Consider the following 18,427-nt stretch of genomic DNA (forward strand, 5'->3'; position numbering starts at 1 on the left):
TTAAACTAATTATTTAGCAACTAAAATATTCAGAATTGACAGATCCCGAAAAACATATCGATTTCCAAGTCGATTGCAGCGCAGCCAGCTTAACGCAGTTCCTTCTTGCCGGCTCCGCCATCTTTGCAAAAATTAATTGGAAGAACCATAATAAATCGAAGCAATTGAGCGGCATCCCGAAAGCGATCGACCCAACAAAATGTCAGACACCGAGAAAAAAAAGTTGCGTAACTATGAGAATACTACCCATCCGCTTATAGGAGCGAATTGCTCTGATTATGTTGTGGCTCATGCCACTGTGAGTGTGACACCGTTTCGCACATTCGCAGAAGTTACATTTCTGCCGGACATTCTGGCGATTATGAGAAAACTCGGCTTGAACCGTCTGCTGCGGGTACAGAGCTATGCCTGGCCGCATCTTCTCAAGGGCCCGGGTCACGGTGTCCTTATTGTGAGTGCCCCACGGAGCGGCCGCACGATGGGATATGTGCCGCCCGTTTGCCACGTTGTCACCACGATCCTGGCCGCGAATCGGCGCAAGAGAGAAGTGGCGGTTGATTTACTGGATATCTCGCACAGAATGGGACCCATTGCCCTGATTATAGTGCCAGACTTAAACCGACTGGCGCAGGTGGCCGCCTTATGCCATGCGCTAATGCCAAAGAAAGAGTCCGTGGATGAAGTGGGGATCATTGTGACGAGAGTGTTGACCGTTCCCATGGAGTGCACTCCCGATTTCATGGGTGCGTGGCTCAACGAAATAGGCGTGTTGGTGGCCACCCCCGCCCGATTTGCCAAAGCGTGCAAGCAAGGAGCGGGCCTGCTAAAGCTTAATCTGCTACAGCTAGTGGTCTTCGATGACGTGGATTTAATGCAGAAAGAGGAACTGGAGTTGGCCATGCAGTATATTCCGAGCATGGCCAAGAGCAATACGCCAATGCGCAAAGGCACCAATCACTGTCCCCGTCCGCAGGTGGTGATGGTTTCCCAACATTTCACTCCATCCCTGTTTGCCCAGGTGCAGCGGTTCAATCAACACCCTTGCCTGATCTTTGGCGATTTTCTGGAAGCTGCTCATTATGGCGGGATGCGTTTGTCGGTCAATATTGGCAAGAAGGAGGACAAGGTCGGTGCGGTCGTGAAACTGCTTCGTCAGCGTCCGCCGGAGAAATATCGCACCATCATCTTCTGCGATGGGGATCTGGAAATGGCCCTGCTGGTCGGAGCCTTAAAGGATTTCGAGTACGACTGTCTGGCCTACTACCAGAACGCGGATCTGGCGCTACTCGAAAAGGTAAGCCACTGGACGTGCACCAGTAGAGGCAGTGTTTTTGTCTGCACCGAAAACTGTCCCGAGCTGAAAATACGCAATGCGTACACCATAATCCACTACAGCATGAGTTCCTCATTGACCAAATTCAAGAATCGCCACATGTTCCTGTCTGACAATGTGCCCAATGTGCTAACACGTGCCAAGGCACACTCCCTATCCGCGTCCCCAACGGCAAAAGCAACCGCAACTGATGAGAGTATCCTGTTTTCGCTTGTCCTTTTGGATGAGGGGAACGACAGGCAGCTGCCCCGTTTGGTCGACCTCGTGCAGGCTCGCCAGAAGCTGGAGCCCAATATTGTGGCGATGGCTGCTCGCATCCGCCAGGAGATAAACTCAATGAAAGGCATTGTGAAGCCGATTTGCGGAGAGATCTTGGGTCACGGCGACTGTTGGTACACCAATTGCGGGCAACGTCATTATCTGCACAGATCAGATCGCCGTCCATCCTACGTACCCTGCTCGGGAGACATCAAGGTACAAGTGCTCCGCGTCTACTCCCCCGGACACTACTGTGTGATCGCCTACGAGCACAAGCCCCTGGGGGGTAAATGGCACACTTTAGATCTCAACAGGAATTTGATGGCCCTGATGAATTTGAGGCTCGAGGAGCCACTACCACGCTATTGGCCACCGCTGCCCCAAGCCGTGTGTCTGTGGAAGAGGAATTCTAGATCTTTCTACGAGCGTGTCCGGGTGCTCAGTGTGCCACCCATTGAGAATGTAAATCTGGTCCAATCGAACCTCATGGTGGTGGTCCAGGCTATGGACTCTAGCACTCGCTGCTTCGAGACCAAGTGCACGTCGCTCCATGTCTGCCCCGATGAGTACGCCAGCAAGCCGCCATTGTGCATGGACCTGCGCCTGCTGGGAATGGTCAACCACATGGGTGATCGCTATTGGGCTGACGGAGATGCGAACACGGTTCAGGGCTGGCTGGACAACGCGCCCAAGGACCACTTCGTCCAGGCCAAAGTCGCGTTCTCCACTTCGCACACGATCTTCGCTACATGTATGGTGTCCATGGTCTACCTCAAGACACTGAAGACTTTTAACCAACACTTGAACCTGCTCAAGGCACAGATCGAGGCCAAGATGAGCAAGCGCTGTGCCCGGACCAAACAGATGATTTTGAAATTCTTCGAGGAACACATCAAGCTGGACGAGCCGCCGATCCCACAAGATCCGCCAGAACTGGAAAAGGAACCGAACTCATGCGAAGGAGTCCGTGTGGTGGCAAATGTGAGCAAAGAGAACATCGGCGAGGATATGGACAAGAGCCCACCCTCAAAGCAGGACACTTCTAAGCTGCCGGCCATGGACCCAGTGGACCATGGGCCTAAGACGGGCCCGGAGAACCGTCTACGCCAGGAAGACACAGATTCCGAGGAAGAAGCCGATTCCAAGCAGAGCCCTGTCATGCCTGTTGGCCAGGACCAGCCAGGAGAATCGGAAGCTTCGGATCTTAAGGTGGTCCCAATCTCCGATTTCTATGACTGCTTTATGAGATGCGCCGCGCTGGAAGGCTACATGGAAATGGAAGCAGACAAGGCCGGAAGCAAGGCGGCTCCGAACGATGTCTATCAGATGTTGACTGAAGGCCCAGTACAGCGCTCCAATGAGCCCAGTAAAGATAAGTCGAAACAAGAAAAAAGCCAACAAATCAAGGGCGAGAAACTTTCCGCCAACTTTCCGACAGAAGTTTCAGCATACAATGCTGCTCGTGTTCTGCAGCCCGCATCGCGTCCCGATGTCAAATACTACCAGACCCTCAGAGCTCTCCATCTGCAGGTGACCCTGGTAGATGAAAAAATGTCCTACCAGACACGAGTGGTAGACACCTCTGGGGTTTTTTTCCAGGCCACCCCTACAAGCGGGTCAGGAGCTTATGAAGCCTGCGAGTTCTTTGTAAACACATGCATGGCCTTCAAAGGCATACAACATTCCATGAATGGGCGCACCGTATACATCGAGCTCCGAAAGATGAATCCAGGCTACTACCCCATTAATTTCGGCCACTTAAAGTTCTTCCAAAACAACTTCGACAAGAGGGAGATCGAGGAGATGTGGCAACAGCGAAACAAAAACAAACTCCAACAGTTGATGCGGGAGCATGGATGGGGGGTTCAAAAATACACAAAGGCGGAAAGCAGCGACGAAAGCGTGTCCGAGTCAGAATCGGAGGATGGGGTAGAGCGACCCGATGACTACAGGAAGATCTACATGGATTAAAGTTTAAGGTTTGTGCATACTCGTATTTGGTAAATAGCTTGAAACCTTTTAATAATATTTGTATCATGCTTCCTCTAGAATTGCAGAATCGTGCCCTTGGATCGCGAGAGCGAGCGGGACTCAAGGAAGAGAACGAGCCACGCAACAAGGAAAGCGATAGCTTCTATGGAAGAAATTGAAATTTTATTAATGTGATGCTAATTGGAAAACTGTACCCTATTTTACCACTTGACAAATGTATGCATGCACATAGGAATATATGTATTCCATAATTAACATATTGATAACAATATGTATTTGACCTAATAAATCCCTTGATTGAACAAATCTTTACTGAACTGCTGTGCCTATTCCAAGCTAACTATGTTCGGTCATAATCTATAAGATATAACCTCTCGAATAGATAGCTAATGCCTTAATCTCGCTAGAGTTAAACTGACTCGCAGACAAAACAAAACTCAGGGTTAAATGAAATCCCTTAAGCCTCTGAGTGGCTAATGATCGGATCGGGTACCTCTGAGCTTGCGTTGCCGTATGTTCTCGTTGTAGCATAATGACCTATCATTTGTCTTATAATTAAGAGCCCCCTAACCCCTTGTGGGGTCTTCCACAAAATCCTACTGACCGCTGCAAAAGATCATTATACATATGGTGGAAGTGGAACAACGCCTTGAAATAAAAATTATATTATACATTATTTATAATTTTAAATCAGTATCGAACTTCCCCGGAACTCTAAGGTTAGAAGGATATCTATATACGTTTTGTGGGATATTTACGTTATCCCATATAGAATATATGTATATATTCTTGATCAGCATCAGCCGAGTCGATATAGCCATGGCTTTCCGTCCGTTCCAATGAGAGCCCAGATCTCAGCAACTATACGAGGTAGAGCAAAAAAGAATTTTTTGTATCCAGACTGTTATCCACGAACATTTGTGGCATCTACAATTTTGAAGATACGAGAAAATCATCAAATCTGAATCATATACAATGACCATATCTACCTGAATGCGGAATTTAGTTTAGATCATTATAATAGCCGGAAGGAGCTACTGAGATTGGTTGTGGCAACACAACCTCCTTCCACGCGCTTAATCATTCTCCCGCTCTCTCTATCACAGACTCCGCATCGTGCAGTACACATACTGACTGAGCATTGGGTACAGCGGCCCTTGCTACGGCTCTGTGTAGATCCAGGCACTTGTGCTGAGGGGCGCATGTACTCTGTATACTCCGCTGTCCGCTCCAGTCTTAGCCTGAGCGACATACACATGTATTCTATAATGGGACACAAATTTCGCTTCAATTCGACACTTAGCACTGTACTGGACATCGTACCTAAACATTGTTCAATATCTTTCCTCTAACAGCACCAGTCTCTCCTCTAGGCTGCTCTCGCGCTTTAGCTCCCATTCGACTCGTGTGCCCTCGCAATCTTCGTCTTCGACTGACATCGCTTTCGGCCGCTATACTGCGCATAATACATAACAATAAACCGTACATACATGTATTTACCAATAATAGAACGGAACAACTCGCCCATTTTCGCAGACACAAACACTTGGCTTGAATCAACACTGGGAGGACTTTCAGTCAGCCCTTGAACCGGTTTCTTAATTAAAAAAAAACGGTTCTCTAAGTTTTTATTGTATATTTAATACGTTTCTGTCATAATTTACAATTTTGTTAAGTTAAGCAATTGATCGTCATAGATCTACACGTAATCGTATATATGTTTGGATGTCGTATGTACTCGTACAAATACATAGTTGACGCTTGTCTGCTGCACTCTTCAAATGAGAATGTATTTTGTATGTTATGTTTACGAAACGTTTTGTGTCACGCGTGTGCGTTGACACAATCGGAGTGGCGCTAAAAAAATAAGGATACATACATAATAATTCGGTTAACATGACCCGTCCCGTTTTTGGATCGGGTCTTTATAGAGTTGCTGTTGCTGTTGCGGCTGCGATTGCAATTGCGGTTGTTGTTGTAGTTTCAGCTTATTACTAAACATAAAAAGAGCCACGAAATATTGTAATGTAATTTCTTTAAGTGTGCTTCTTGGGGACTCTCGTTTCCGTGTCGGCTGGTGGTTGGGCGTCACAGCTCTGATCTGAACGATTAAAGTTGTTTTTAAGCTAATGCTCCGTGTCGGCCTCTGGTCCTCCTTCAGGGTTCCCCGCGGCTCAGTCGTCGCTCTCCTCGAACGTGGGACTGCTGGGCGAGTACGCTGGACTCGTGGGACTATAGTGCGATGGCGCTGTCGGCGAGTACATGGGCGATGTGGGTGAATAGTTGCGTGCCGTGGGCGTGTACGTGGGCGATGTCGGCGAGTATTTGGTGCTGCTCGGCGAGTAGATGGACATATTGGGCGAGTACCGTGGACTGGTGGCCGAATACGTGGATCCAGTGGGACTGTACTGGTTCGACGGCGAGTGCTGCGGGGAACTGGGCGAGTACAGGGGCGATGTGGGCGAGTACTTGGGGGAGGCCGGTGAATATTGCGGCGAGCCGGGCGTGTATTGTGGCGATCCTGGAGAGCCATCGTACGAGGGCGAAGGCGGCGAATAGGTCGGAGACGTCGGGGAGTACTTGGCCCCTGTCTGGGAGTAGGCCGGCGATGCCGGCGAGTAGTGGGGCGAGGCCGAGTAGTTTGGCGATGTGGGCGAATACGAGGGCGTCGCTGGCGTATAGTTGGGTGAAGTGGGCGAATACGAAGGCGATGTTGGTGAATAGCAAGGTGACGTGGGCGAGTACGAGGGACTCGATGGGGAGTACGAGGGTGATGTCGGTGAGTATGAGGGGGAGTTCGGAGAATAGTTGGTGGAACTGGGCGAGTAGGCATTGCCCGGTGAGTACATGTTGCTGCCGCTGCCCGCAAACGACGGACTCGACGGGAAGTTGGATGTGGGCGAATATACCGGCGATGTCGGCGAGTACCCCGACGCCGATGGCGAGTAGCCCGTCGACTGCGGATTAAAGTTGGGTGTGGTGGAGGCATACCGTGGACTGGCCGCTGCATATAGCGGCGATGTCGGCGAATAGTTGGGACTGGAGGGCGAGTAGTTAGGCGATGCCCCACCGGGCGACGAGGCCGTGTAGTTGGGACTTGTCGGCGAGTACGATGGCGACACGCTGGGCGAAGCCGGGTAGTACGGGGACATCGAGGGTGCCGGAGAGCTGGGCGAGGAGCCCGGATGTGCTGGCGACCAGCTCGGAGACATACCAGACGCGTCCGAGGCGGCCGATGGCGAAAAACTAGGTCCTCCCGGTGTCATGGCGCTCACTGCAAAACAAAATAAAGAATATCGAATTGAAGCGAGAAAGATACACAGATGATAGACAGAGACGGCCATAGCCATAGCCGACGTGATCGTGACTTACCATGACCTGGTGGCGAGAAGTAGCGTGGCGTATTGCAGTTCACCCACGGCGTCATCGGAGGCGTCATGCTCGGCGTAGAGCCACCGCCAATGAACATGGCCGTGCCGCCCAGCATGCTGCTTCCCAGGGTGTTGGGTATCTCGATGCCGAAGCGACACTTCTCGGCGTCCAGCAGCAGATCGAAGCAGCCAGTGCCCATCTTGGGCAGTTGGCCCATGATTATGTTCTCGGATACGCCACGCATGGGATCCGTTTCTGCGTGGGCAGCCGCATCCATGAGCACGTCCACAGTCTCCTCGAAGGAGCAGCGCATGAGGGCGCCGGTGTCCTGTCTGTTGATGCCGTGACGGGTGATGGCCATCAGATGGCCCTTGGCGGTCATCACGTCGCACAGCAGAGCCAAATGGCGGTAGTTCACGTACAGGCCGTAGAACTGCAGCACCGCGTTCATCTCCTTCTCGACGGACTTTCGCACCGCCTCGATGCCCAGCACCTGGAAGATCTCGCAAATGTCATTGGAGGAGGTGCGAATGGGGTCGACGTCCCGCTCGGAGAGGACCTTCATCATGGATGTGCCGTCCGTCTCGAGCAACCACTCGCCGATGGCCTTAAACTCGCCCGTTTCGGTGATGACGATCCGTTTCTTGCTGTCCGTTTGCGGCAGATGCATATAGACCTTGCCAATGGCCTCGATGCCCTGCAGCGTCATATCCGACAGCATATTGGCCTCGATGCAGCGCAGGAACATGTCATCTTCCATCTTGTCGACGGCCTCGTCCTCGTCTTGGAACTTGTTCTCTTCGTTGTTCATGATCCGGATGCGCAGGACCAGCTTGTCCGCATTGTCATCGTTGAAGATGCAGTTGAGATCCTCGCCAAAGCCCACATTGATCTTCTCGGCGATCTGCTCCATGGTCAGCTTCTTGTCCGTCATTCGTTTGCGGTCGAGCTCGATGCGCAGCAGCCAGGGCGAGATTCGTGTCGGATCGAAATCGGGCATTTCGTAGTAGACATTCACAAACTCCTGATCCTCCGATATCACCGTACGCTGTGGATCCGGATCGTAGTAGATGGCCGTATTGGCCGTCACCTTGCGCAGCGTTGTGTGCTCCAGGCGGCAGAGCACGTTCTTGGCCTTCTCGGCATCACGGGCGGCTCCGCCCGTCAGGAAGACCGTCAGTGACGGGGCCTTCGGTTTCTTTGAGATGTTGATAATCTCCTTGAGTCGAGGCACGCCCAGTGTCACGTTCTTCGAGGACACACCAGCGAAATGGAACGTGTTGAGTGTCATCTGGGTGGCCGGTTCGCCCAAACTCTGGGCGGCCAAGGCGCCAACCATCTCGCCAGGATTCGCCTGGGCCTGCTGGAACCGCGTCTCGATCTCACCGATCAGCCACTCAAAGGCCTCTGTGGAGAGGCGAAACTCCTCGGACACGTATTTGGTGCACAGCGTGGACCGGATTAGGCACTGGAACAGCAACGTGGCATTCTCGTTGGCCTGCTTTGATATCCGGTCGGCGCCAGTCACGATTACACACCGCTCCAGCAGGGTCTTCACGCCCTTGATCACCCGCATGGGCGAGAGGTCTGTGGGCAGGCGCTTGTTAATGTGGAATATCTTCTGTACATTCCAGATCATGCGCTGCAGATTGCAGGGCAGCACCACCTTCGAATCGCCGTTGGGGAAGATCTGTCGCAAATGGTCGCGATCCTGCATCAGGTGGTCCCACTCCGATTCGAGATCCTGTATGGCCTCGCTGCTGTCGGTCATCTCCTTGATCACCTCGTCCGTGAAGACCTTGCGCATGTATCGCTCGTTCGACCAGTCGAACTTGAAGCGCTTCTCGAACGCCTTGTTGGAGAGTTTCACCGTCGGCATGTTCTGGAACTCGACCAGCTCGCCGCAGAGGCCATCCTCTCCGTAGCGCAGCTGGATCAGCTGGCCCACAGAGTTGCGCACGGTGCCATCGTAGTTGACCATCACCGACTCCATAGCCTTGATCAGACGTCGCTGGATGTAGCCGGTTTCGGCTGTTTTCACCGCCGTATCGATGAGACCCTCACGACCGCCCATAGCATGGAAGTAGAACTCTGACGGCGTCAGTCCGGCTAGATACGAGTTCTCCACAAAGCCGCGCGACTCGGGACCATAATCGTCCTTGATGAAATGCGGCAGTGTGCGCTTACGGAATCCGTACGGGATACGCTTGCCCTCCACATTCTGTTGTCCCACGCAAGCAATGACCTGGAAACAACCAAACAAGACAACGACAAAGCTCGATTAGGTGCCCACTTCTGAAGAGAGGAGAGGAAGGTGCACAAGTGAGCGAAACTTTACCTGAGAAATGTTAATGTTGGAGCCCTTGGAGCCGGACACCACCATGGCCTTTAGATTGTTGTATTCGGTAAGGGACTTCTTCGCGGAGCCACCGGTCTTGTCACGAGCATCGTTCAGGATGCGATTCACCTTGTTCTCGAAGGTCTGACGCAGCGTGTTGCCGGGCGTCGGTTCCAGTTCCATGTTGTGGGCCTTCTGGATAACATTGATGACATCGTCCTTGGCCTTCTTGATGGCCATCTGAATTTCATTGTAGGTCTGCGGATCGGCAATGGTGTCGCCAATGCCGATGCTGTGGCCCTCGAGCAGCAGCCAGTTGTTGATCACCGTCTGAATGTTGCCGTAGAAGCGTCCGGCTATCTCGTGGCCCAGCTCTAGGAAACAGATGTGCAGCAGAGAGCCCGCCGATGTGCCCAGCGTCTTCTTGCAGAGTATGCCCATGATGAGGTCGCCGTGCTCCACCATTACCTTGGTGTCGCCGGGCGAGATCCACTTGTAGGGACCATCGTCCTCCTCATCGGGATGCGTGGAGTGGGTGCGGATCATGTTAACGTTGCCCGGTATGATCAAAGAAAATATCTGCTTGCCCGTCCACAACGGACGCGGCTTGAGGATGCACGGCTGCGGCATTTTGCCATCCCACGTGGGCAGAAACATCAGCAGATTCATCACCTGCTCGCGCGTGATGAACACATCGCGCTTGGTCATCTTTCGCACGGCGGTGAGAGTGTCCTGCACAATGCCCATGACCGGCTTATTCGCCTGCGGCGTGATTATCTGTCGCGGTGTGATGTGAATGTTCTCCACCTCGGCGCGCGTCTCCATTGACTGCGGCACATGGAGGTTCATCTCGTCGCCATCGAAATCAGCATTGTAGGGCGATGTGCAGGAGAGGTTCATTCGGAACGTGGACCAGGGCAGAACCTTCACACGATGCCCCATCATACTCATCTTGTGGAGCGTGGGCTGGCGATTGAAGATCACAAGATCGTCGTCGCGCAGATGCCTCTCCACCTTGTAGCCGCACTGCAGATGGAGGTCCGACGACTTGGGATGGAAACGCAGATCGATGCGCTCCCCATTGTCGCGGACAATGTACTTGGCGCCCGGATACTGCGAGTTGCCGCGACGCACCAGCTCCTGCATCCGATCAATATTGAATGGGGTCACCAGCTCGGGGAACGTCAGATTCTGGGCTATCGAACGTGGCACTCCGACCTGATCGATGCGCAAATTGGGATCCGGTGTGATGACGGTACGGGCTGAGAAGTCGACACGTTTTCCCATCAAGTTGCCACGGATGCGACCCTCCTTGCCCTTGAGGCGGGCCTTGATCGCCTTCAGGGGCTTGCCCGACTTCTGCATGGCCCTGGGCATGCCCGGCATATCGTTGTCCACCAGCGTGGCCACATGGAACTGCAGCATCTTTATGTTCTCCTGTATAACGTGGGCCGCCGCTCCGCTGGCCTCGTTCTTGCGCAGCTCATTGTTGGCCTTGATGATGTCCGACAGCTTGTGAGTCAAATCGTCCTGGTTCTTTGCCGCCCCGAACATCACCACAGCCGGACGCACGGCCAGTGGTGGAACGGGTAGCACGGTGACAATCATCCAGTCGGGGCGTGCGTATTTCGGGTCCATGCCCAGAATAAAGCACTCCTCGTCGGTTATGTGTTTCAAGATCTCCCACACGCGCTCTGCCGAAACGACAATCTTCTTTTCCTGTGAATCCTCGTTCGGGTGCTTCCACTCGGCGGACAAGTCTAGGCCCGTTCTGCGTATCGAGGGCTGGTAGTGGCCACAACCGCCGTGGCCTGGCTTTTTGTTCGGATCCGGCTGTTGGTTGTCCTTGGTCAAGTCCATGTCCTCGCCACCCTCGCAAATAGTCTTGCCCTTGCATAGATCATAGACATAGGCCAGACGCTTGCGTGGCTGACCCTTCGATTTCACAACAATCTCCTTGATTTTCGGATTATGCGGCGAGACCAACATCTTGGAGCAGTAGAAGCAAACGCAGCGCAGAATTTTGATGGTTTTGGTGATGAAGCCGATGTGGAATACCGGTTTAGCCAGATCTATGTGTCCAAAGTGGCCCGGACACTCGGTCATGTTGCCGGCGCAGGTCTGGCATCGGGATGTCCTATCAATCACACCTTGTCGGGGATCCATGAGGCCGCCTAGCTTTGGACGGCCACCTTCCATCGTCTCGGCGAACTGGACGCCACCCTCGGTAACGGACATACGGCGCTGGAACACGTCAAGCGAGAACAATGAAAGATTAAACATACATTCTGGCTGGATAAGAGACGAGACCCAAACTGACTCGACTGAAATTATTATATTCGCGTGAATTGGCCACACAAAAATCTAACGAAAACCCCCACCATTTAACCTTAGGATATTCCTAACTAAATATTATTTTTGCATATGGTGAAGGTGATTTTTGGAAATTTGATCATTTTTCAACATGGCGTCGCAGACATTTGGAGAAATGGCACTTACAATTTCATCAGGTGATAAAATTCCAAACTGTACACGCTTCACCTGGCGCAGGGGCGCCTTCGAGTCGGTGGTGGTGCTCATCGTGGCCACTGGGCAATGGATTGGGCCAGGCTAGCCTGCGAGAGTTCAAGCAGTGGCCTGCTGCGCGTCGTCGTCAGACTTTTTCTTCTTCTCCCACTGCCACTGGAAGGGCAGAAGTCGGTTTTGCACACGGGAGAAACAAAAGGTAACGCACTTTGAAAACAAACCGTAAAGGAAACAATTTTAGTGCCTGCTACTGTTTTAGAGTCTATTGCATCTTTATATTTACGTTTTAGGCGGTTTTCATCAATATTTTCAATATTTTCGCTTGGGGCGTACGGTGTCCGCGTTTTTCGTGATGATAGTGTGACCAGCCCTCAGAAATATACCGAAACATACCGTCTCATTTAGAAAATATACCGTAATATACTGACGAATTCAAGTTCTATTTACATATTCCTTGTTTTCTTTCTTCCGTTGAATAATACTATCTATATGGAAGATTTGGCCATGCCCACTCAATTTTGTACGCTTGATGAATCAATTCTATACATGATTGGCCTATTCGAAATACTTGCATTTATTGGATTTCTATATAACATTGAAAATAAAATTAATATTAAATGTCCGCGATGTTTGGTGAAGAACTATTGATTGCACTGTCGATATTTTTCGAAAAACTATCGACAGCAGTGTGACCGCGGACTTATCGTTAAAATATACCGTCCCACAGAAATATTTAAAAATATACCGTCTCATTTAAAAAATGTACCGTAAATATACTGACGAATTCAAGTTCTATTTTACATATTCCTCGTTTTTGATCTTCCGTCGAATATTACTTGCTATATAGCACATTTAGCCATGCCCACATAATTTTATACGATTGATGAATTGTCTTAGATTGCATTTCTTTTGCCTATTCATGCATTTGATTAGTTTCTTGTATATAAATCCTGATTCTGTACCAATTCTTGGTAGAAAGGAAAATCCTGTGCAGCGCGCTAAGATAGACTGATCCGAACTGCAAACCATCATAGGCAGTCAAACATGCGATGGCGCTTATCCTTAACCAAGAGACGATGGCAAGATGCGTCAGATATTGGTTGGCAGGCAGGTCTACGTGTACGGGAGCGATCATTTAATTTTAAAAACCAATTCCAATTCTACAGCCAACTGATGTTGCGATGTTCCTCCAATAGGGTCTTGACCGGATCTTTATCCTAAAGAGTAAATCAATACCCCACAACAAGTAATATCTAACGCTCTCGATGGGTGAGTGAGGCCGAGGGGGAAGGGAAAGTGTGTCTAACCATTCATTTAAAGTGTAATTTATTTTGGAATCGATCAGTCATTTATTTCGTTATCCCCTTCATCCAAGAGCATCAGGGAGCCCTTCTCTTTCCGCTTGCTCGGACGTACCTTTTTCTGCTGCTGCAGTGCGGCAACCTGGGGGGCATGCATCTGCCGCCGGTGCTTGTGCATGTTGCCCGAATTCTTGAAGGTGCGCTCACAGAAGGCACACTCGTACAGGTCCTGGCCGGTGTGTGTGGCCGTGTGCTCCTCAAGGCCGCGACTGCTCTTGAACTCCTTCCCGCAGTGTGTGCACTTGTGATACTCCTTCGGATGATGGTACCGAATGTGGGCCGCAAGCTTGGCGCGCGAGTCCTTCACCAGGCCGCACTGTCCGCACTTCCATTCACGCGTAGACGCCGCATCGCGATGCATGTACATGTGCTTACGCAGACTGTTCTCGTCGCTCAGCCAGGTCTGGCACTCCTGACACTGCACCTCCGGTAGCTGTGAGCCTTCACGGTGTACGGTGCGCTTGTGCACCAAGAGATTTTGCTTCGTCTTGAACTTGGAGCCGCAGGAGTCGCAGATGAAGGGCACAAAGGTGGGATCGTGTGTGCGACGCATGTGAAGGCGCAGATCTACAGCAGTGCGGAATCTGTGGGAGCGATGAACATATTACGGCTCGTGGTCATGTGCCGGCGCAGTCACGTCACTTACGATCTGTCGCAGTGCTTGCACTTTTCAGTGCGCTCCTGTTGGTGGACACGGGCGTGGATGGTCAGCAGGAACTGCTTTGAGAACCGCTTTGAACACTTGTCGCAGGCGAAGCTCAGCTCATCCTCGTTGGAATGAAACCGCAGCATGTGGACGTCGTAGCTGATTCTGCTGACCAGCTGCTTTGCACAAATCTTACATCTGCAAGAGATTCAGCTGAGAGTGGCGAAGCAAGTATGGCCGGTGTCTTACCCACCTAAAGTAATCGGGATTGTTGTGCATTCTCAGATGGTCCACGTAAAGAGCACGCTTCTTGTAGCGCCTCTGACAGCACACTACATATCCGGCCGTCTGATGCTCGCTCCGGTAATGACGCTTGAGCTCTGCAAAGTTCTGAAACTGAGAGTCGCCGCCGCACTGGCAGCATTCCAGGCGCCCGTGTGCCGCAATATAGCTATCCATTTCGCCGCTATTGCTGCTTCTGATGTCCAGGTCCGACTCAATCTGATGCTTTGGTTTCGGTTTCGCCTTCGCTTTTAATGGCCTGGCCTTCTGGGCGGCGCGGGGACGCATGCTGCGGCGTATGGGCGATGGTAGGCGAACCCTTCGCCTGGTCGTCGTCCTGCCACTGCTTGGCAGTGGTTTCGTGTCTATGTCGATCTCATTGTATTCGTTTGTATCGGCTGAGGGGCTCACATCTATCTCTGGCTCGCACAATATCTGTGCCTTGGTGTCCTCGTCGTCATCCGAGAAAGGCTCCTGCTTCAGCGGCAGCCCCAGCTGTTTCTTCATCACCATGGCGCAGAACTGCTCAAAGTCGGCCAGCTGCTGCCAGCATTTGGTGCACAGGCACTTGGACACGGCATCGTTGGGCATCAGCTAATGGACGGACAATCAAAATTCAATCGTGTCTTGTCTCGAATTTTTGAATCCAATTTTTGTACTCACAACCAACTGCAGGTGTTTCTCTATCAATTCGGCCAGGTTGGACAGCGATGGCTGCATTAGGCTGTCGTCGCAGTCAAAGATGGGGACACTGTGCTGGGCATCTTCGAGACAAAGTCGGCATATCATTTCATAAATGTGAAGTAACAATTTAATTAAATTAAGTGCAAGGCAAAATCTGTTTACGCGATGTGTGTGCGGTGTTGCCGGACCGCGGTGGTTTGACAGTGTTGCGCACAGTGTCGGCTGCAAGAAATAGCTAGATTTCTTCAGTCAGGTCGTGGGCATTCTTCGCCATCAAGCAAGTGGAAAAAAGGCCAGAAAAACATCTCTAAGAGACACACAGACAAGAGCCCGACCGGAAAGAAAAACAGCCTAGTCCACAAGTAAAACTATTAAATGTTAGATTTAACATATCGATGACCATTTTTAACGCAGTTGATAAGTTTACCATGATGTCTGGCGACCGAGTAAAGATAAAAGACCTGCTCAGTAGTCGTCTCACCGAATGCGGCTGGCGAGACGAAGTACGACTGCTATGTCGCAGCATCCTGCAGGAGAAGGGGGCCATCAGTAGCTTCACCGTCGAGCAGCTGGTTACGGAGGTGACGCCCAGGGCCCGATCCCTCGTCCCCGATGCCGTCAAGAAGGAGCTCCTGATCAAGATTCGAACCATTTTTGACGAAAACGAGGCTGATGACATCGATCCCGAGGAGGCTTGACACTTAGTGCTAGCAATATCCCGCACGCAAATCCCTTAGACACTATTTTCAATTTTAGAATTTTATTTTGTAATTTTATACAATATATATATTGATTATACACACACACACGCACAACCAGACACATTTCATTCCCTGGGATTAAGATAGGGCCAGGACGCGGAATGGTTTCAGTCGAGCGTGGGGCATGCGGAGCTGTTGCTGAGCAGCTCAAAGGTCTCTCCAACGGATGGGTCATCCATTAAGTTGGCGGCTGGCGCCGGAAGATTCACCCCAGCAACGGCCACAGTCTCTGACCCCGCCTCCGCCTCTGTACTGGAGAGATGGCCTGAGGAGGAACCCAAGGCGGAAATTGTTGTGGGCTGGGAGTACTTGCGCACCCACTCGTTTGGATGCATCTTCTTTTTGTGGTTGTGCATGTTGGCGTGCGACTTGAATGTGCGAGTGCAGAACTGACACGAGTACAGATCGATTCCGGTGTGCGTGGCCATGTGTTCCTAAGGAATAGATCAGATCGGATTGGGTACAATTAAAGACGATGATTCCACTAACAAGAAAGGGAGTACAGAGTACACTGTACAGAGTGTAGGATACAGGGGATAACAGTACTCACAACGAGGGCGCGAGGCAGTTTAAACTCCTTGTCGCAGAGGCTGCACTTGTGCCGCTTGGCGGAGTGATGATACCTCATGTGGCTGCTGAGTGCGGCACGAGAGGACTTCTCCGCGTTGCAGAGGGAACAGCGATACTTATTCTGATTGTCGCGATCATCGTGTCGTGCCAGATGCTTGCGGAGACTCCGCTCGTCCCGTAGCCAGCGGCCGCACAGAGTACACTGCACCTCCGCCACGGGCCCATCCGGATGGAGTGCCTTCTTGTGGATGAGAAAGTTGGCCTTTGAACGGAAATGCGTGCCACAGATGTCACAGATGATCGGGGTGAAGTCCGCCGCGTGCATTCGCTTCACGTGGGCGCTCAGCTCAAATTTGGTGCGGAATCTGTAAGGATTAAATCGAATTAAACGACTGCTATTTTGTTACCATGACCCCCCACTCAACCACTCACGTCTTGCCACAGGTGTCGCAGACCTCGGGACGCTCGGTGCCCTTGTGACCCTTCAGATGCATAGTCAGAAGGAATTTCTTGGCAAATCGTGCCTCGCAGATGGAGCACTGATGCACCAGCTCCTGCTGTTCGGAGTGGAAGCGCAGCATGTGCATGACCTGGCTGTTGCGATTCAGGAAGTTCTTGCGGCAGGGCTGACAACTGAAGTACTGCGGGTCCTTGTGGCAGTGTAGGTGGTCCACGTACAGAGTGCGCTTCTTATACCGATTGTTGCAGCACTTTACGTATCCCAGGATATTGTGCTCCACTCGAAAGTGTCGCTTCAGATCGTTGAAGTCCGAAAGGGGCGCCGCGCACAGGCAACAATCGAGCTTCACATTGGCCGCTATAAAGTCGTCCATCTCCTTGATGCTGTTACGCTTTACAGAAGGTTCAGTTTCAGCTTCTACCTCAACAGTTGGATGCTTTCTCTTGCACTTAGTTATAGTCTTGGGACGGCCACGATTTCCACTGGCACGGGTCGGCACGCTGGGAGTGTACTCCGGGTCCGGAGTTGTCGAGTCGTTGCCTGATGATACAGCCTCAGGTTTACGTCTAAGATCGCGGGCACGTGCTCGGGATTCGCGGAGTGTGAGTCCAGTGAGGTCCGCCTTCGTCTGTTTGTGCTTCTCGTATTTCTTTTTGATGAGCTGGGAATTCTTCTGGAGTGTTTTACGGGGCCTGCCCCTACCTGGATTTTTACGTTTCACAGGATCTGGCTCGATGGCGTTGGGCTCGAAGTCCGTCTCGAATCGGTCGCCATCATCACTATCATCATCCTTATCGTCTCTGGCGGCCAATGCGTCGATGACGGGCTCACACAAAATGTGGTCCTTAATATCACCGCCATCGAAATCGATCTTCGACTCGATAGGCGACTCTGTATTCCACACGATAAGACCTGGTTCCGGCTCTGGATCAGAGACCTCGATCTTAAGCTGCAATGCGCGTTGTTTGTCCGCCACCATGCAGCAAAACTGCTCGAAGCTGGACAGCTGCTGCCAGCATGTGGCGCACAGGCAAGTGGATACCGCATCATTGGCCACAAGCTGGGAATTGAGCGGTGTGAGTAAATGCTTCCAATTTAAAACCTAAATCTACTGACCACCAACTGAAGATGCTTCTCGATCAGTTCCGCCAGCTGCTGCATCGTTTGATGCACTGCTTCCCCATCCTGTTCGAAGATGGGCACACTGTGCTCTGTATCCTCCAGGCAGAGTCGACATATCATCATCTCATTAACCAAATTTCGTTTAAATGCACGACAGCAGCGCAGCTGTTTACAGGTCGTTGCTGTGATGCTGCAAAGCGTTGCCTGATCGACTGTCTCAGATCTTCCGCTAACACAAATAGCTAAATAAAGCTAGATTTTACCAGTTGGGCAGGCATTAATTTATTTCAGATGGTGGGTAATTAGAGTTAAGTATATTCGGAAACGTACTATTGTGTACATTATAGACCTTAATTTTAATTGCGTCTGCTGAATGCCAAGAAACCGCCCCGCGGCAAAATGGGCGAATATGTGATCATTGGTCGGGTAATGGGGGTGATAAATTGCCTCCGCGTCCCGCAAAACAAAACACATTAACTACGGATAGTTTCAAAGTATGGAAGATCTCACAATTCACTAAGAAATAGCTAAATTAGCGGGAAAGAATAGATGATTGGCATCACTATTATTTTACTATTAAAAGAACAGTGCTGGTAAATGTTATCAGATGTTTTTTTAAATGAAAGAGTAAATTAAGTAAAAAGAAACAAGATTAAGTCAACAATTTATATTTATTAAGGTGGTATTCCCCTAAACTTCACTTAAAATGTACACATTCACCA

General features: G+C 51.1%; 5 protein-coding genes across 5 annotated transcripts; 2 read left to right on the forward strand and 3 right to left on the reverse strand.

Annotated features, from left to right (window-relative positions):
• The first annotated feature begins 76 nt into the window (after positions 1–76).
• On the forward strand, positions 77–3,896 carry BoYb (Brother of Yb). The gene is made up of 2 exons (XM_002133666.3): positions 77–3,570; positions 3,641–3,896. Exon 1 carries the CDS (start codon positions 200–202, stop codon positions 3,560–3,562), a length of 3,363 nt encoding a protein of 1,120 aa, XP_002133702.3. The 5' UTR covers positions 77–199; the 3' UTR covers positions 3,563–3,570; positions 3,641–3,896.
• A 1,311-nt stretch (positions 3,897–5,207) lies between these two features.
• Polr2A (RNA polymerase II subunit RpII215) lies at positions 5,208–12,189 on the reverse strand. Its single transcript, XM_015185751.2, has 5 exons — positions 12,103–12,189; positions 11,793–12,026; positions 9,294–11,537; positions 6,956–9,200; positions 5,208–6,857 (listed from the first exon to the last, which is right to left on the reverse strand). The coding sequence occupies exons 2-5, from the start codon at positions 11,871–11,873 to the stop codon at positions 5,758–5,760; spliced, it is 5,670 nt and encodes a 1,889-aa protein (XP_015041237.1). The 5' UTR covers positions 11,874–12,026; positions 12,103–12,189; the 3' UTR covers positions 5,208–5,757.
• Positions 12,190–13,128: 939 nt separating this feature from the next.
• LOC4816019 (transcription factor grauzone) lies at positions 13,129–15,017 on the reverse strand. Its single transcript, XM_001355523.4, has 4 exons — positions 14,772–15,017; positions 14,080–14,702; positions 13,827–14,024; positions 13,129–13,764 (listed from the first exon to the last, which is right to left on the reverse strand). The coding sequence occupies exons 1-4, from the start codon at positions 14,895–14,897 to the stop codon at positions 13,161–13,163; spliced, it is 1,551 nt and encodes a 516-aa protein (XP_001355559.3). The 5' UTR covers positions 14,898–15,017; the 3' UTR covers positions 13,129–13,160.
• On the forward strand, positions 15,018–15,598 carry e(y)2 (enhancer of yellow 2). Its single transcript, XM_001355525.4, has 2 exons — positions 15,018–15,154; positions 15,207–15,598. Exon 2 carries the CDS (start codon positions 15,221–15,223, stop codon positions 15,488–15,490), a length of 270 nt encoding a protein of 89 aa, XP_001355561.3. The 5' UTR covers positions 15,018–15,154; positions 15,207–15,220; the 3' UTR covers positions 15,491–15,598.
• LOC4815653 (transcription factor grauzone) lies at positions 15,536–17,940 on the reverse strand. The gene is made up of 4 exons (XM_001355524.4): positions 17,700–17,940; positions 16,556–17,643; positions 16,104–16,488; positions 15,536–15,987 (listed from the first exon to the last, which is right to left on the reverse strand). Exons 1-4 carry the CDS (start codon positions 17,826–17,828, stop codon positions 15,661–15,663), a joined length of 1,929 nt encoding a protein of 642 aa, XP_001355560.3. The 5' UTR covers positions 17,829–17,940; the 3' UTR covers positions 15,536–15,660.
• Positions 17,941–18,427: the final 487 nt, after the last annotated feature.

The sequence above is a fragment of the Drosophila pseudoobscura genome, chromosome X, assembly GCF_009870125.1.
Source record: "Drosophila pseudoobscura strain MV-25-SWS-2005 chromosome X, UCI_Dpse_MV25, whole genome shotgun sequence".
In the NCBI taxonomy this organism is placed as follows: Eukaryota; Metazoa; Arthropoda; class Insecta; order Diptera; family Drosophilidae; genus Drosophila; species Drosophila pseudoobscura.